The 19,396-nt window shown below is 37.2% G+C and overlaps 1 protein-coding gene across 3 annotated transcripts in view; it reads left to right on the forward strand.

Moving 5' to 3' along the window:
* INPP4B (inositol polyphosphate-4-phosphatase type II B) overlaps positions 1-17,857 on the forward strand; it is a 225,206-nt gene extending 207,349 nt beyond the window's left edge. Inside the window, exon 24 of one of the 3 annotated variants that reach the window (XM_037397011.1) lies at positions 12,536-17,857. In XM_037397011.1, coding sequence (XP_037252908.1) covers positions 12,536-12,668 — 133 coding nt within the window. In that variant the 3' untranslated portion in view covers positions 12,669-17,857. Of the gene's footprint in view, positions 1-11,125; positions 12,516-12,535 lie in introns of those variants that run through there. The other 2 variants (XM_037397022.1, XM_037397002.1) reach the window with 2 other exon arrangements.
* Positions 17,858-19,396: the final 1,539 nt, after the last annotated feature.

A 19,396-nucleotide genomic window follows, 5' to 3' on the forward strand; every position in this document is an offset into this window, starting at 1 on the left:
GGAGACCTTATAGCAGCCTGCCAGTACCTGAAGGGGCCTACAAGAAAGCTGGAGAGGGACTTTTTACAAAGGCATGTAGGGATAGGACAAGGGGGAATGGCTTGAAACTGGAAGAGGGTAGATTTAGATTACATATTAGGAAGAAATTCTGCATTATGAAGGTGGTGAGACACTAGCACGGGTTGCCCAGAGCATCTGTGGGTGCCCCATCCCTGGCAGTGCTCAAGGCCAGGCTGGACGGGGCTGGGAGCAACCTGGGCTGGTGGGGGGTGTCCCTGCCCATGGCAAAGGGGTGGAACTAGGTGAGCTTTAAGGTTGCTTCCAGCCCAAACCACTCTGTGATTGTATGAGTCTTGGTCTCTGCTCTGTTCTTACCAGTGCAGTAGATATATGCTAAAAAGGGAAATTGTTTAGTTACTAGAAGCCTGTAAGTGCTGTCCAACAGCCACAGCAATGCAGTATCAACCGAAAGCGAAGGAGAGCAGCAGCCCACTCAGACTAGAGTAGGTGGCTGCACTTTTTCATAGTTCATTGGCCATGAGCAAGTGCTAAGGGACAACTATGAATGCTGACACATCTCACTGGGCCTGGAAAGGCAATGTCATTCCCCGTGAGGTTAATGTGGGATGTGTTACAAGGTAATTGAAGGGCATTAGCATTTGTTAGAAATAAAATGGGTAGCAGAATTCCTTAAGGCCTGCCATTGTAATAGGCATTTGGAGAGGATAAATTAACAGCTTATCTGCTTTTTGGCTGCACTGTATATTTTTTCTGTTTGACCACCTGGCCTCTGGCTCACAGTTACTCAAGCCAAACACTTCAAGCATGTAAGTGTTACTGTTTTTCTTATTGATTAAAGAAAAACATGACCAGAAACATGAGCAATACCAAGATTAATGTCTCTCGGACTTGACTGGGTTGAGAACTGCATTCTTATAAAAAGTGTAAAACAGGAGATGCTGAAATTGCACAGTCTCATGCAGTGTTGTTTTCTAGGGACACAAGTTATTTCAAAAGATAGGGTTTTTCTGGAAAATTGGTGCAATGTTTATCTAAAGTGGGAGCACCATGAGATGATGTCTTACTGAAACATTTCTTAAACTGTTTTCCTTCCAGCATGCAAAATAACCAGTGTACGTAATAGAGTAGAAGAAAGCACTGTAGACAGAGATCATTCTCCATCATCCAGTGCAGGAAGATTTATACTCTCCTGCCACCTTCCATGTGGCATCTTAGGGAAGAAAGGAAGGAAACAGTCAAAACATTGCTACTGGCTTGCTGCTTCAGAAAAAAATAATAATAATTATAGGTGGATGTTTCCAGTTTTGGATGTTTCCAATTTTATGTTACATGGTTTAGAATTTTCATAGTAAAACACCTTCTTTTCCCCAATTATAAGCATTTTAAAAATACTATACATTCTGCCTACTTGTAAGTGATGGCAATTTCCACCATTAGCGGAAAGCCCCAGTGCTATAGTGCTTGGAATTCCCATATGCAACTTGCTGCAGGTATGCTTGGGGACATTAATTCCTAAAGTATCTCTATCCCAGAGACTCCAAAGTCACAGGAATTGGCAAATTTCTATAGCTTTTTGCAAGCTGCAGTTCCCAAGGCATTGCAGTGATATCTCTGGTGAAAATGTTTCCTCACTACTGAGTGTGCATTTGAGAGAATAGTCTGCAATACAGAAAAAAAAACCTGATATTTTTTATTTTTTTTTTTAAATAGTATGTATCTGATAGTTCAGTCCAGGTCAAGAAGTAAATGGGCAATATTTTTTTTTTTTTTCATCTGTCAGTGACTTACCTCATCATTAAGTGATACTGCCAGTGTAGTGAACTCTTCTTTTTCTGTTCAGGGAGTCCTGAACATGGTTCATAGAGCATATCCTGAGAGCTGTATCTTTGATCTTTGGCAAACTCTGAATTACCGTGACTGTGCTAAACCAAACCATGTCTTTTTTTCTTTATAACAGTAAGGGAAATACAGCATTACTATAAGAAGAAGATATTTCTCCCTGTGTTATAATTTGTTTATTTTCCCCTTGCTGCTAGCAAAGGCTTAGAGATGCAGGAGGTAAATACACTGCTTATCAAATCTTTAGTCTGCAGTGATCTCAAATCAAATCAAAAAGAAGGTAATTTTGTTCAGGAAATTGTAGGAGCGAAACCGTATGGGGTTTCATCTTTCCACTCTCCCCATCAATGCAGTGCTATTTTTGCTTAAAAAGTGATGGTCTGTGCTAATATTCACTTTCTGAGATATGATGAAGGGAGCTGGAAGAGTGTGTCTGAAACTTACTGAGAAACCTGCAGTCGCATTCAACATAAACATTTCCTTACAAATGTTTAGTGTCAACAAACAAAGAGAAAAAGCTTGTAAAATACGCAAATATGTTGTTTAAAAGATTCCAGCTTTGGTCCTCATCCTTGGTATTTGGGCAAGAAAAGTACTTCCTTCTGAGGTCATGCTCCAAAAAACTTTGGCTGTCTTGTAAACAGATGCTAAAACAAGTAAAAAGAAAACAGTCATACCCACTCTCTTGATTTCCCATAGAAAGGGATTGTTCTTCAAATTCTCTACATACTACCTATTACTAGAGAGGACAACAAAATCTTTTAAGGCACTTCATGAGAATTTCAACCCAGCCTTGTCATTTGCTCTGAAGGAAGTGGATGGAAAACATAGTGTATCTGGGATTCCAATAGGATGTTGCTTGCATTTTCTAAAACTCTCTTACTTCTGACTAAAATCAACCTGTTAAAGAAAAGGGAAGGTGGTTTACTGGTAGGACTGTCATGGTGCAATCTCCAGATTGCTACAGCATGCATACCAGCCTATAAGTTTTTGGGTAGGTCATTTTGGTTAGCCACCTACCTAGCCTGAGTAGGGGAGCTTTCTTTGCTGCATTTAGTGTTCCTGGTAGCAGCAGTCGTGCACCAGCTAAAATCAGGTTTAGGTGCATTTTTCGTGTTTGGGCAATCTACATGTGCGCTAACTCCCCTTGCATAAATACACCCATGTACTGTGTGTGATACTAGTGCTCAAAGAATGGCTGGGATGAGAACAGATCAGATCTCAAACTGTTGATGTGTTTTAAAAAAAACTGTCAGTATGTTTATTGAAAGTAATTAATGAACTGGCATTATAGACTTGAAATGGGAAAATAATTTCCTGTGATTTATGCTATGACTCACGCATTGGTTAATCCCATGAAGAGATTATGTGAATTGGTGTCATTAATCAGAAGCGGTCACATTTCTCCTTTTGTGTATCTCAAACTGAAGTTGCAGATATAAAACAGTAAGTTACAATATTGAAATTTATACTTATTGCTGTTCAATACCCTCTTCACTTAAAATGACCCGAATTACAAATGCAAGAAAACAGTTCTCTCTGACCTTAATTTTGTCACCTTACCCATAGATTTGAACATCTGGAAATTAATGTCAGATTTTAAGCATCATTCTTCATGCATGACTGTTTAGCTGTACAGCAAGCCTCTTCTGCCTCTTAAATCAGCTTTGCCACTTGCCCTTAACCATGGGGGGAAAAAAAGCTAAAAAAAAAATCTTTGTCGAAAGAAAAGGAATGATTCATGAAGATTTTTCATGGTCAACAGAAAGTATTTAAAACCTGATTAGACATATGAAAGAGGGAATTTATCATGGGTTTATGTTTCACTGTGCTATGTGAGCTAAATGTATAATCACATCCTTAGTAAAACTTCCTTACTATGACAGAAACAGACTGGAAGTAAGTGTGACTCACTAGCCAATTATTTTAGTGCCATACCCTTATGGAAGGGAAATACTTTGTGTATTCAGAACTTACTTGAAGAATGTAGTCATCATCACTTCACACATACTCAGGTCACTAAGAAGCCTGAGTTTTGGTTGTGATTTTTTGTTTGGTTGTTTTCTTGCACAAAGAGATAGATCACATCTGCTTTAATATTGGTTGCACATTGGATTGAATTTCAAACCTTGCAAGAGAAGTTTGTCAGGAAAAGTTTTGCAATTTTGTCCCGAGAATTTCCAATATATATGTAATCCTAATACTTTACAGAAAAGTGTCTGTGAAGATTATTAGAACCATATTTTTTGATAAAAAGAGAAAACTTTGTAGAATCGATGTGTAATACTGCACAGCAGTATTGGTAACTAGCAGAATGAAAGAGCAAATCCTTTGCTTGGAGTATAATAGAGGTGAAAATCGTGTTTCAAAAACCACTCAGCTGCCTTGACAGGTAAAGAAGAATCTCTCCTACAAACCCATCTCTTTCCAGTTCTGAAGCTAATCTCACACAGTTACCAGAATGACTTTGCAGGACTTGAAGCCTCTGCCTGTATTTGTAAATTAAAACCACTGGGGAATGTTTCTAGGACATGATCTCAGTGATTTTATATAGTGAAATTATTAAATGTTTCCTGGTATTATTTTGGCAGATTTTAGCACTCTCCTGGGTGGCTCCCAGGCAGCCGGGGAGCTGGCATGACCAAGGGACTGTTCCTATGTGGCAGCCTCTGGTCGGCAATCTCTTTTGGCAGACAAGGGGACATAGGCACAGAACGTCAACTTGGTTTTGCTGTTCAGCTGCAGCAGTGGGGAACTGCTGAGTGTGGATTTAAACTGCTAGCGTAGGTGTCTTGAAAGCAGCAGTGAGGAAAATGGTTTGTGATTCTAACTGGAATCTTTTGTTTATTTTTGTTATGTTTCACTGTATCAATTTTGTCAATGTTACTATTTTACCACATAGTTACTCTTTAATGTTGCGAGAGAAAAACATTCTTGCAGGTGTTCTTTATCAGTCACAAATAAAAATATTCACTCTTCTGCAATCAGCAGAGATTTCTGAAGTTCCTGGGATTAACACTGATGGAGATGTATATTATCAAATAGCATATGTTTTGTGCATATTAGATATAAAGCTTGAAGCTGCCCTTTCGTCTCTTCTTCAGAGTTATTCTTCTGCTATGTTAAAAGTAAACATGGACAAACAGTAGGGGGTTTGCTCTGTGGTGAGCCAAAAATGCTGAGACAGAATGAACCAATTTGGAAATTTTTGTTTTTCACATCTGTCTGAAATGCTATCTAGACAAACTAAAACTGTGTAACCTAGCATTTAATATTTCAGCATTTTCTCTCTGACTTTCTCGAGTGTAGGAAAATATTGAAACAAAAATTGCTTTCATAAACAAGAAGTCAAAATATTTCTCTTAAACTTTCCTCCTTCTTGGGCTGAAACTGTCAGGTGTGGTCTGATGTTATGAATAGGTCCTGGTTAACCTGTGCTGTATTTTCAGGAAATGTATTGTTTGCCAAACAACAGTCAAGCTCTAGCTAAATTCGCAAGTTTTGGCAAATAACAGAATATCTAACTTGGGAACAATTCTTGTTATTATGAAATTGTAATCGTGTGAACAAACAAATGATGCTGTGATGTTTTATCATTGCACGCTAGTAAACAATAGATGAGCACATGCTTTTATGCCTTTTTTTTTTTTTTTAAAGTATGGATATGTTCCTAAATTTTGTCTCAGAGTTAACTAAATGTCCTTATCTTAATCTAGAGAGGACACACGATCAGATAACAAATTGTGAATACCCGGTTCAATCTGTAAGACTCCGCATCTTTCAGAAAAGATGCCGCAGAGCAGGATTGCAGGGAGATGTTTCCATAGCCCAAAGCAGGAGTGAGTTGTACTGGTTTATTGCCTGCAGGTGCAGGGTGTGCCTCTCTTGCACTTGCCCCTGGAAATTCAAGAATAGCTAAGCTGATGAAATTGGTCGGAACTTTGGACATTTAAAGTTAGTTTGACTGCAATGAGAACACATACTTAACAGAGGGAAAGAGAGCAACTGTTTAAATTTAATTTTGTCTTCACCATTTCTTCCAAAGAATCTGTGTCTATCAGTGTGATAGCATAAAATAACAGGATTTTCCTGGATGTTGTTGTGGGAGTGTAAGACCAAGTGTCTGCTTGCCTCCTATTAAGTTCTTCTGCAAGATAGTGTGTTGAATAATCTGTTGCTCTTTACTGAACCATTGTGCTGTTTAAATCTGTACCGTGACCATCGCTGAGCCTCCCGTACCCTGCTGTTTCTGACCAGCTCCTCAAAATGGAATCTTTTTCTCTGGACAGACTGAGAACCAACCCATATACAGTGCTATAGTTTTGAGCACAAAAACCTGAATTACTGCGTATCAACTGTTTTTCAAGATCTAGGTGGCTAAATCATGAATCTACTGCTTGGTCAAACTCAGTGGACAAGCTTCATGTTATATGATGTGCTCTCTTTTTTATTTCCTAAACAATGGCATTAGAAAAGTAATGTGTTTTAACTAAACAAGGGAGAGAAGAAAGGAATAGGGACATAGAGGGTGCTGGCAAAAGCAAAAAGAATAAGGAAAAAAAGTTGCAGTACAAAAGGAAAAACAAAAAGAGAGGCATTAGTATGACAATCTGATAAACAGATTGCTTGTATTGTTGGTATGTGTTTAAACATCAGCTGTCTCCAAATCACTGACTGAATTCATCAGTATTCTTAGATCTGAGACTGCTTGACAATTTCAGTAATGCCAGTTGTTTGTTTTGGACCAGATTAGAGATTATAGGAACACATAAGCAGCAAAAATTGATTTCTAGCATCTTTGACTTTATTTAATGCCATCTAGATTTGAGGAACAAATTGTTTGTTAGTGACAACAATATGCATCAGAAAAAGAATTATTGTAAAGATCATTGATACAGAAGAATTTCTCTGATGGTTCCCTTCCTATGTTTTCCATTTTGAAACAATGCAGAAACATTTTTATATTTTTTTTTTTACAAATTGTTGGAGGTTTCATTGTATCAACTTGATCTTTCAACATAAAAGGTTGTTACACAATATTCCTTTATATATTTTATCTGAGTTCTGCTCTGATTCAGCAATCCTCCAGGACTAGGCTGAGATCTATTTATGTCCTTCTGAGTCATGTTTTACTCTTCTAGATCTGATAGTACAGCATCTTTATAACGGCCAGGAGATGTTCACAAGAATCTCATCTTTCCCCTTTGAAAAAGTCAAGGCGACCATCTAGAACTGTAGTGCTGCATGTTGAAACAGTTGATTTTTCTTTGAAGCATTTTGGTGAATCACAGTAATGTGTTAACGTAGAAATAAAGCTGCTTTCTCTCCAAGACAGTATTCTGCTTAAAATCTTTGAGAGGGCTGAAAACACTCTTTAGAGAAGCTGCTTCTTAGAAGTTCTGGATTGTGATAGTCTTGAATAAAAAAACAGGTAAGTAAGCAAAATTGTGTAACATAGAGAACTGTTAGCAATCCCTTCTATTTGCAGAAACATCTGTGCTGCTATTGTTGGAAGGGATTAAAAAGAAGCATCTCACTTTTGCCATTTTTCTGTGTCAGCACTGGAGTTTGACAAGAAAAACCCAGTAGGCCCAGAAACTGCTTGCTTGAGTCTGTCTGCAAAAAAAAGGAAAATTCCCCCAAAGTACGCGTGCTGTAAGACGTGAATTCAGACTGAAGTCACTGCTAGCACACGGGATCCTTGCATTGATAGAAAGCTGCCTATCTATTCTACGTGAAGCACTGCTTTAGGACAACATAGCATTTCCAGTATCATTAATAGCTGGAGCTGGAAAAGTTCTAACAAGAGAAGCATATATCCAAAGTGTTAAAATACATCTGCAAAAACCTTGCACGGGGATGTCAGTGTGACTTATAATCAAAAGCCAGACTGTGCCCTCGGATGTGTGCTTGACTTTATAAGGGCTCTTGAGAGGCTTCTTCCTTACACCATTTCATTGTCTCTGCTCCACTGCTTAGAGGTTCGAACGATCTGTCATCTGAATTTAAAAACAACAGAAAATACCTGCTGTTTTGCCTTTGTCTCATTTGATAGGCATGCAGCATTATCCCAATAGGAGTTTAAGATGATAAAACAGCAAGTGGGGTAGAAGACAGACTGAAATGGTTATATCGTCATTAAACTTACAGCACCCTTGGCTCTTAAGATGTATTCTGCTGTGTTGTAAGCCTCAAATGAACAACTTGAAAGTAAATGAATAAAAATATTACTATAGGTTAGAGGGGTGTTCGTGACCCCAGATGTTATGGATTTAGAAGCTTTCGCTATTCCCCTTAAAATTGCGTGTGTGAACTAAAAACTTGCTGGGTATTTTGGGATTCATCTTCCTTTCCTTTGGTGTGAGTTCAGAGCCGTTAGTTTGTGATGGAGAGAACATCCAAAACGATGGCTGTACCTTCACGCTATAATAGGGTCAGCCGTCATTCTGTTCTGGTTGTGATGAGTGTCAGTCAGAAACCAAATAAATCCAGCTGACATGGCAGCAGCTGCATTCATGCTGTTTGCAGTAATACTTGTACAGGTTTTGATGAGCCAGGGGAAGCAGTGTTGTCATGCCGCTGACAGGAGGGTGTAGGGCCTCGCTTTGTTTAACTAGATACATTAGTCACTGCGGAGAACACTTTAAGATGTGTTAGAAGACATTGTCACTGCAGTGCATTGAAAAGCATTAGCAGAGCTTAGCAAGGCATCTGACCGTGATCAAATATTCCTCTTAAATTAAAAGCGTGTTTAGGTATTCTGCTCAGCCTGTTCTTAGGTAGCTAATAATGGACTTAGATCCTCTTGCTCTATTTTGAGGATGTCTTATTGAATCATGCATAGAGTGATGTGACTAATTTGTGGAACAGAAGTCCCTGTGCATCAGCTGTTCACTGTGGTTTTCCTGGCAGGAAGATAGGACTTCTTATGTTGAAAGACACTGATCATTCTTTTCAGCATATCAAAGAATAAGTGTACTGTAGGCTTTTCTATTGAAAAAAAAAAAAAAAAGAAAGAAAGAACAAATGGCTTTTATCTCTTATTTCCATCATTGCATCTGCATAAATCTCACCGATGCTAATGGGACTTGTAGCAACAGATAAAAGACAGTCAGTCTGTCAATGAGACGTGGAGCAAAATAGAACAAGGCACACCACAGAAATAGGAGGGTTCATCCCTGTTGGGGCAACCTGCAAGTAACTCAGCCTGCTTAGAATAAACCATTGGCGTGCAAAGCTAAGGCTCTCCAGAATGAAGTACTGAACAGTGGCTAATGTGGTGGCCGTGCGTGGGGCTCTGAGCGATGAGCTAGAGCTCTCAGTTGTGGGCGTAATGGGGGTAAGCTGAAACCAGCAGGCTTACCTGGAAGAGTAGAAGAGGGCTGAGGGGATGGCGCAAAAATATGAAAGAGGCAGACTTGTGGGGTCCTGTAGAGATTAAGAAAAGGAAAAACAGCAAGCAGCGTGTTTCAAAAGTTGAAATACACAATAAAGGAGAAAATTATCAGAGTAATACAGTTAGTCCTCGCAACTGATCACGAAGGGTAACGTTATCACTGTGAGCAGAAGAGGAAGAAATGTCTGGGGGTGGACCCTTGGGCAAAGGCATTAACTGGAGTGGTCTTGATACGGAATACAGAATTATTTCTTTCAGCGTAAGCCACAGTGTTGACAAAGTCAGCATACCAGACAGATTCATTCCTTGACAGTTTCTGAGATGATTTTGTCTAAAATGCTGTTTGAGGTCTGTCCAAGTTCTATCCATGGACACTTGAAAACTGTAAACCAAAAGCAGCAGACGCACTGACACCAATTTTTTTTTTGACCTAGATTCAAGTGTTAGGGATTTTATTTTTTATCTTTGTTTTGCTATTTAAAATAGTATGGGTTGTCCTCTATTATTAGTGTGACATACAGATTGAATATTCAAAGCAAAGAAAGACATTAAAAACAACCTATGGAAGGCTTTTTTAAAAGGAAAATCATGCAAGGAATGTTTTTTTTGCAGCCCTATTCCTAGGATCCCACCTTTAAATGCAGTTCTTGCACCTCTCTTGCTATCCAAGCTCAAGAAGCTCAACGTTGTCTTTTAACGCGCGAGTCAGAAAGGCAGGCTTTCTGTAGATGAAGTGACTGCTGCTGTCTTTGATGTACTCTTCTCATTTTACCTGGGGATGTGTGATACTGCCTTTACTGTCCTACAGCCTCTTTATGGCCTGCCAGCTTTTTCGTTCTTGAAAAAACAGCATATCTGGGACATGTGCTTCTGAAAAAGCGCTATGCTGTAATCTGATATATTTGTATATTCTTAAATCCACAGAGAAAAACAGTGAGTTATCTTTTCATCCCAGAATATTCATAGTAAATAGAAAAATAAAAATATTAGTCCTTACTGCCTAAAGGAAGTCCACAAACAGGTCTCCTGAGTGTATGCAAATAAAATTAAGTTCAAAGGGATTTAAGACATATAGTTGAAATATGCATAATTCTAATTGTAGAGAAGCTACCAAGACTACAATAGGAAAGATTGGCAGTGATATTTAAATATCCCTGCTGCTCTGGTAGAAAAGTGACCACGCAGCTTACAGTGGTTCAGTAGCACTTTGCTGTTAGCAGATTAGTGCCTAGCTGAGTTGACTGAACAAGATACAGGTAATTTTCTTACAGGAGTGTAGGTGTGAGCCTTTAAAGAAAACAAACTGATGTTGACTTCAAAACTGAGTCACTAGCACTGATGAATTTTTGAAGGAGTCAATTTACCGTTATTTAAAACTATTTTAGAATAGTTGTTAATTCCAAAAAGAGTATGTGCCCTTTCTATTTCTGCCTATATATTTCCTAATAGATAGTGAAGCAGGACTGAAAAGCCTGTGAACACCATGGAGACACTATTTTGTCAGTGTTGCATCGTGACATATTTGTGATCTTTTTTCTTTGCTTCCTTAATTTATTTTTTTTTTAAACTTAATTTCATTTCTGTTCGGTGTGCGTGTTCATTTTAGTGATAGTATAGTTCATCTCATAAGTTATTTAACATTAACTTATGAACGCTGCTCTGAGACACCTAGAAAGCTTAACAGCAGCCACCTAGTCATCGTGCTTCTCGTGTCAGCTGTAGAACACAATAAAGATATTGGAAGTACTTAGCATATATCTATTTCATCGAAATTACTATATAGTTTCACTTTGTCAAAATACCTACGTGTTGGCTTTCTTTGCTGTTTAAATGCTCTTCTATTTGTTCCTAACTTCCCCTGTTTAACAGCAGACAAACCCAGGGAGCACTGAATGAATCGGATGATCCCGAAACAGGCTGTCTAACTGATAACAAGCCAACTTCTCGACACTTCTATCCTGTCGCCTTGCTGCTTGTCAGCTCACACTTGCTGGTTGTGTGGCTTATTTTAAGTCTTGCTTTGCTATTAGCCAAATATCAATAAACTTCACTTGTGTTCCTTTCTTTTCTACAAACAGCAACAAATTAACTTTAGAAAAAGGAATTATGCTGTAATATTTCTACAATCTCAGACCCCAAGGATTCATCCTTAAGATACAAATGTCTGAAATGTACTATGTTTTGGTCCTTTTTTTCTGAACTCTAAGAAGTATACTATGCATTGAGTGAATTGATTTGCTCTTTCTGTTCATGGTAAAGTTTTCCCACTGTAATTAGCTCAAAGAAAGCCCACTTACAATGCTGTCACTGTATACAAGAAGATGTGGAATCCTGAATGCTTGAACCCCTCTTTCCAGAGTAATTAGTCTGACAAATAAAAAAAAAAAAAAAAAAAAATTGCACAGAGCGAACTAACCCCTAGATAAATATTACGGGGTTGTGGTTTGTGAGACTTAACTTCCATTGTGTTATTTTCATTGTTACTAGCTGATGGGATCTTTTTTTGTTTAACTAATGATTATTTCTTTGCTACAACTAACCCTCTTTGGTCAAGTAACTAAATGGAATAGAGTAAGTTCTGTTTTGTAATGAAATTAACCTGTTTGTAATTGTTGCTTTAGTTTCTTTTGCTTTCAAGACACTTTTATATTCTTTTTAACAAAGTCCTGTTTATGTCTTGATGCACCACTTTGGCACTTGTGACTTTTGTACTGTATGTGAACAAACATCCTTCCTTTATAAAGCAGAGAGTTGGATTGGGCTGTTTGAAAAGCCATTCTCTCTTTTTTTTCATTGCAAAGCTGAACATATGGGAAATGAAGCAGAGATGAAACTTTCATTCGCAGATCTCTAGGGCCAGACTTAATAAAATGCCTTATTCCTAGAATACGCATTTTTAGGGCAAAGTGTACTCTCACGTATATAGCAAACAATTTGGAAAAAAAGTATGAGAAGGTTTAAAAGGCAAATATATTTCTGGAATTAGAACAAAATGTATCATTAAAGTATTTAATTTTTTTAAACTAAACTTTAAACCTCAAGGACAAATATATTAGGGGGGAAAAAATCTTATCACCTATTTCTGAGGGCAATAACTGTACTGGGCCTGGCCTTGGATTTAATTTTGTAAGATGTATCATCACTTGTGGAGAACAAAAATGTAGAGTTGAATCTTTGTTATTTTTACTTCAACTGTTGCTGAAACTCTGCAATGAACAAATAAAACATATTTATTTATTCTGTGTTTCATGAAGTTGTACTTTTTCCCCCTTTCACTAGAGAAGGATGCCGCATAGAGAATGTACTGAAGAATGTCAAATGCAGAAAGTATGCATTCAACATGATACAGCTGATGGCTTTCCCAAAGTACTACAGACCTCCAGAAGGGACATATGGAAAAGCTGACACCTAAGTTTAACAAAAGTGTAATCAGGAACATACATCACGCTAATTAGTGAATATAAAACTCACTGTTTATGACTTATTAATTGGGAATGTGTAACCAGATGAGGTATTATTTTTATCAGGTTTTATCGTTTTACATTAAAATAAGTCCGGTTAGTTTTTATGGAATAAAATATCATGAAAAAGCAATGGACTGGATAATCTCAAAACCAAATATATTCAACTGTTCTTTGTGAAGTTGAAGCTTAGTGACTCATAAGCCAGCTGGAATTAGTTATCTGGGTTGTTTGATCAAAGATTAAGAAGGGAGATGTCGTTTGCTGTAGGAACTGAGGTTAGCCATCTGGAAGGTGGCATTCAGACTCCAAACCAAAACCTGAGATTTGATATAAGGGGTCTCTTACTGCTGGAAATAGTTTTTTCTGGTGCCAGCATAGCGCTGAGGTCTTGATCACTAACAATTAAATCCTTCACAGAAGTGTTTATGAAAGATGCTCATGTTAATACCTGGGCTAAATATGATTTTGGTAGTTGTATTTAGCTTCTTTACATAAGAATGGTAACTTCATAATATGTTTTTAGTAATTACAGCCTGTAATTTCAGTAATTCCATTCTGATTCTTTGCAGTTCATTTGGATGTGTCATTCTTGGCTTTCTGTACCACAGTCAAATACCCCTTATTTCACTTCACTTTCACATAAATCACGTTGAAATCAGGGGAATTAATTCTTCAAGTAAGGTGACCTGAACCTGACCTGTCATACTCCCATCTTTTGTAAACCCTTAGAACTAAATTTTCTTTAGTGGTAGGGAAAATAAGTTGTATATAGAGGACTTAAAGTATCTTTAGGCTATAAAAACATGTATGTTATTACAGAGCCTAAGATAAATATTACGAGTAACCTACTGTATTAGGGCTAGTTAGCCACTGCAGCTGATTTATATCAAATTTGTAATGCTGTGTGTAGACACTCTACGATGAAGAACTATCAGCTTTAAAAATGAATGTTAATGCTTCTGCCAGCTTGTGTTAGTCCTGAAATTTGTCTTGTAAAGAACATTTGTGTTTTCTAATTGTATCTATTTATTGCCGCCTTCTGCCTCCCAGTGAGTAATACAGTTTAAAAACCTCAAGTATTCACTGGTTACTGACCTTTATGTAATGCATTCATTTTGAGAAAAAAATATCTAGAGCAGAAGTGTGAGAATTTTATCCTAATGAAACTGCACTAGGAATTTGAGCATCTGTAATTGCCATGGATAAAGAAGTTAATGTTTGCTTACTCCTATGAAAGTCAAAGAAACCTTGATGCACCATGAGTTACAATTTGTTCTTTTTAATCCATAAGCCCATGACTTGGTATAAATCTGTAACTATACTAATGAAAATACATATTTAAGAGCCTGATTCTGAAAACTCTAATTGGGTGATTGCATGGAAATGATCTATTGTGTGAATAAAATTAAACCCATCTTGTGTACTTGCAAGATCAGGCTTTGGGCCTTAGAGAAATCCTCATTCCCAATGATCATGTACTTCAGTGAAGCCAGGAATTCACCTATACAACATATTTATCTAACTAATTCAAACTTTTTTTGAAAGTAAAGTAGGTAATTTAAATAGTGTTTTGGTGCATTTGTTGTTTATTTCAGTTATGTGCTATCATGAATGACTTATTTGTCCTTCTGGTATGTATTACTTCAGCAATAGATGTCAGAAGAGTTAGCATTGCATCACAGATGAGCTCAGGTAGATGAGAATATAATGCCTTGATTTTTTCCTGGTGTGTACCAGTAGAAGTGGGTATTACTCATTGGGTGGGTTGAATGCTTGCATAAATTTGTGTTTGAGTCTTTAACTGTAACAGAGCTGTTCTGTACAAAACTTTTTTGTGGATTTATAGAACATAAATCTGCCTAGGAAAGTGATGTTTTGTTCTGTCAGACTGCCGCACTAGCCCTCGGTATCTGCCACGTTTATCATTAGCTTAAAAAACCCCTACATGTACAGTTTAGAAATAGTGATAAACTCCTCATGCACCTCTGAACTAATCCCACAGAAGTATGACAGAGAATGCTGCCCTTCCTACAGTTATTCTGAAACAATCTGTAAAAGTCTACGTGGGGATGGTATTCACTGGTGGTACTATAGGTTCCTATAATTCCTTATCTTAGTCCCGTGGACATTCTTTCAAGTTCAAAATATGAAATTCTATAGACTTTCTTATCAGGCAAATAGTCTTCCAAGATCTCCTCTCAGCATTTTAATCCTACTTGGGTTCTAAATTGCCACTGTCACTATCACGTTACTTTTATATTGAAAATGTTTTCCATGTCAAAGCCACTTTTTTGATGAAGGCAAAATAGGCATTGGATTACTATACTTTTTGTTTTAGCAGCCAATCCCAGTATGATTTTGTAAAATTAAATAATCTGTTATTTGTTAAAGATAATTGAGAAGAAAAACCAAAACCCACATCAGTGTGCTGCAGTGAAACTTCATTGAGCTTGGGCCATTACAGAAGAGTAGGCTGAGTTTTGTGCTCAATAAGGCTGAACTTTTTCAAGCTAGTTTTTTGATTGGAACATCTTTTTGTAGGATACAAGACCATTGTAAAACCCGGTGGTGTGGTTGCAAGCCTGCTTGAAGAGCTGTGTTGCTTCAGTACTGAAACAGGCTCAAATGATTCCTTGTTTGGTCATTGCCTTCAGTGGGCTACTGTACCGGCAAAGGCTGCATCATCAAAGCTGATGTGTCAGCTAAGCATGGACTCAAAACTAGTGTTTTTTCTGGTTTGCCTTTTATGAAGAAACAAAGAGGGTTTTGCTGCAGGTTGATAGTTACATTACTTGGAGTACATTTACTCTTTGTAGAAGCTGCTTCAAACCCTGTGCATTGTTTGAATACCTAACAGAGGAGTTAAATTATCCCAAAGGTCTTGCACATATCCTTGTAGTTCACTGTGAATATCAAAGGAGCAAAATTAAGCAAATGAATTTTTATGAGCAAGCTACACAATTTGTTTTGCAAAGGGTTATGGGAAGCATAATGATTTTGATGGCGGATGCACAGAAAAATGTTCTATATCTTCTCTCTTAAAACTTTTGTAAGGCATAAAATAAGCTGCTTTGAGGGGAGGGCAGTTCTCAAGGGCTAGAAGATGAACATTCAGAAATATACCTGGCATCTAAAGCCAATTCCTGTCTTACAGAGGACATTATTTGTAGAAATAAGGTCGTCAGGATCTGCATCAAGGAATCCTGAAATAAGGGCTTCTAGCTTTGACTATTTGTACAATACATTATGTGCTTATATGGGGGTTTTGTACCACAGACCAGTGTCTAAGTAGAGAGCTGGTATAAAATACCTAAAAAAAAATAAGGAACAGAAGGTTAAAGTAATTTTTTTCTCAGAGATTAATACTGTTATAATACATAACATGCATAGGCCTGACATTATTAAGGAGGCAAGTCTTTTTTTTCTGAAGTCTTCTTTTGGGGAATTTGAAATACATTCTTGTTAATGTTTGTACTTTGGCTTTTATGGAGCAACTAGGAAACGGGAATTTTTAATTATGTTATCTGATTTTTGTGTATGTGAAGCTGTGTATTTTGATGGAGTACTAGCAATGTATGTGTCATAAAGAACAAATAATGTAGGAGGACAGCTGAAACAAAATATGAACCGAGAAAGAGCCTTAATGAAGTCCTTTGCAATGTTGATTTTTGTACTGTCTGAATTTTGGCATTACGTAAGTGAAATAAGGAAATTAACAAACACTTTCTGTGTCTAAATCATTCAGTCCTGATGAAAATGCACTTATTTGCAGTGAAATGCATTGTAATGATATTATAAATCATCATGAGTAATTTAGGTATAAAGAAGTGCACCATATCATTTTGAAGCCCACTGTATAATATGCCTATAAAGAGCTTCAGAAAATAAGCTAATTTTTATTTCTAGTTTAAACACATTTTCCAGGAAATCCTATGGTCCACTTAAAAAAAGCAGAAAATGTGCTGAACATCAACAAGTGTAATAAATAAATTGCATTTAAAACTATGCAGAAAAATTACTTGCATGAAATAATGTATCTAATCAGTTAACAGTCTTTAATGTATATTTTTTCAGTTGGCTATGTTGTAAACTTGAAAGCACTGATATCTATATTTATGGGGGTTTTGTATTGTAAAGAAGTGTGCTGTACAGGTGATGCCATGAGACATGAATTTGCATCTTGCTTTTCACTTATTTGAAGCTTAAAAACAAATGTTCACAATCAGAGAGCTTTGAAATAATTTACTGTTCTTCAAAACACAAAACTACCTTGTAAATTGCATGTTTAAAAAAAAACCACACACACAAATGTTTTTGTAAAGCAAAAAGGAAAAAAAAATCCCAGACTTCAGTCTTTAGAACATTTTTCCTTAGTAACACATCAACTGTTGTGTTGCCAAAGCATTCAGCTTACACTCTGCAGCACTCAAACATTTATTTGCTCTTTTTCTCATAGCGTCTGCTGAATAATATAACATAACAACAATGAATTTCAGCATGATACTCATGATCCAAGATTAAAAACTTGCATTTGCTCAAATAAGCATGAAGCTTAATACATCAGAATAAATAAAATGGAGAACACTTGTGAACCAATGTATCCATATTTCAAAGAGCTGAAACATAAAGTATGGGGTTTGCGTGCTGACAGGGAGAAAGAGTTATGGTGGAAACCTGACTGTGATAATAGAGCGCCCTGGATCTGTGGAGTCTGGAGTGGTGAGATTTGGACCATGCTGCTCTTAACTTAGATCTGTAACTATTGGCAGTGGTGTTTTGTACTCGTTCCGTGCATGCAAAGTACTTCAAAAGTTTTCAGCACTTCTGTTTTGCTTATGAACAGTCCGACTTTACAATTTCTAAAATCCCAAATTACTTTGGTACTTGTTCTCATTTCGTGTAGCTGTTCCTTGTAATGTTCCTGTCTCACACTCTGGAGCACATGAGGCTATGTATAAGTAACATTACAGGACTTCATAGTATGTGATTGTTCAGAGAAACGAAGCACAACTATAGCAATTCAACTCTTTTTTCTATTTCAGGATTTAGCATTTTTATTTCATTGCTGTCTGTAAGCCATGTCCATTGTACACTGTGTGTATATTTTTATTTAAATAAATGTGATGTTTATTTTTTATGTTTCTGACTTTTTTGTTTGTTATTCATTTTTCATTTTCATTATGGTGGTGTTGCCCAGAGGGCAGATTGTACATGACGCTGAGAGTGGGTTCCCTCCTAAAGGATCCAGTTTGGATGAAGCCCATCCACAGGTCTCATCGCTGCTAGGAGCAAGTATTTAAGAAAAGCTGTGATACAAGAGTAAAAAGCCTGCAATGGCCATAAGTTAATTTGTTCCTATTGTTCCTAGTCTTACTACAACTTCCATCTCGGAACCAGGTGGGTCCCAAATTTTCTAACTAAAAAGAAACAAAACATTCACATACCTATAAGGAAACCCCATTCACATAACTATTGATCTGTAGAGAGTTATTCAAGGTAACAGAGGTGGAATCAACATCTTTCATAATAAATACTATTAGAAAGGTGAGGTGGCACGCTTTGGCTAGTATTTTGTCTTCATCATCTTAATGCTGGAGGCTAGACCTTGGGAAATAAGTAAGGATTGCTTCTGTTCTGGTTTTTTGAGCTGCTGTTTATAACTAGATTTATTATATAATCTGTCATTACAATGAAAGGTAAGTTCTCTGTGGTTGGCTGAAATGTAGCAAATAGACCTTCTTTTGGGGTATATGATAAAATGTGGCTTGCCTTCTCTGTTATTAGTGCTATGATTAAAGCTTGTTGCATAATTTACCTTCTCTGTTTTTCTGTTAGTATGTTTAGTTGTGTTACTGTGATATATTCAGTGACATGTTAATTACCTGCAAGGTTCTTGATAACCTTTAGAAAGCACTAGGAACTAATGGTTATTATGGATATAAGTTAAAAAGCTGTTAGCATTCAGCCTAGGAATTTTGTCTCTTACTAATAAAAGTGACAGTCTTTAATAAATACTTTGTCTCACTTTACATGCTTACAGAATTTTATCTTCCATGTCAACTTGGAATCACTTTTTTCTCATGACAGCGTAAGAGAGAAAAGGAGAAAGAACGTACAATTGTAATGAGGTGATAGAATAGTATGATAGTAAAAATATATTTTCACCAGTTCCCCTTCCAATGTTATTCTGGGACATGTTTGAGTAGAACTATGACCTGATGTTTCTGAACCATAGGCTGCAGTGGTCTGCGCTAGGCTGTCCATTGCTGGCACTGAGAATGTGTGTTCACAAATGCTGCTTCTGCTGGGCAAGTCAGCGAGAGCTCTCCTGTGCACTTTGTGTTGAATCTTGTACGGATCACAGCCTTTAGTGGTTCTGTGGCAGCTGTTGTTAATGGAATTAAGGGCAGTAGGGTTCTAGATGCAAACTGGCCTGCATGCTGCTTGTTCTGCCCATATAAGCAGACCCTCTGCATTTCTGTGTAGGCTGTTCGTGCAGTCCTAGCCCAGTACATAAATGAGAAGTATCGCTGCTCTGCAGCAGGGAAGATTTCTGGCATTGTTAGTGAAGGTGATGTAAACTGCTTCTAAATAAACTGGGATAAGAAGTTGAATGGAAAAAGTAGCTGAGATTTTTTTCATATGTGTGTATATATATATGTATACACATGCATAT

The sequence above is a fragment of the Falco rusticolus genome, chromosome 1 (assembly GCF_015220075.1).
Source record: "Falco rusticolus isolate bFalRus1 chromosome 1, bFalRus1.pri, whole genome shotgun sequence".
In the NCBI taxonomy this organism is placed as follows: Eukaryota; Metazoa; Chordata; class Aves; order Falconiformes; family Falconidae; genus Falco; species Falco rusticolus.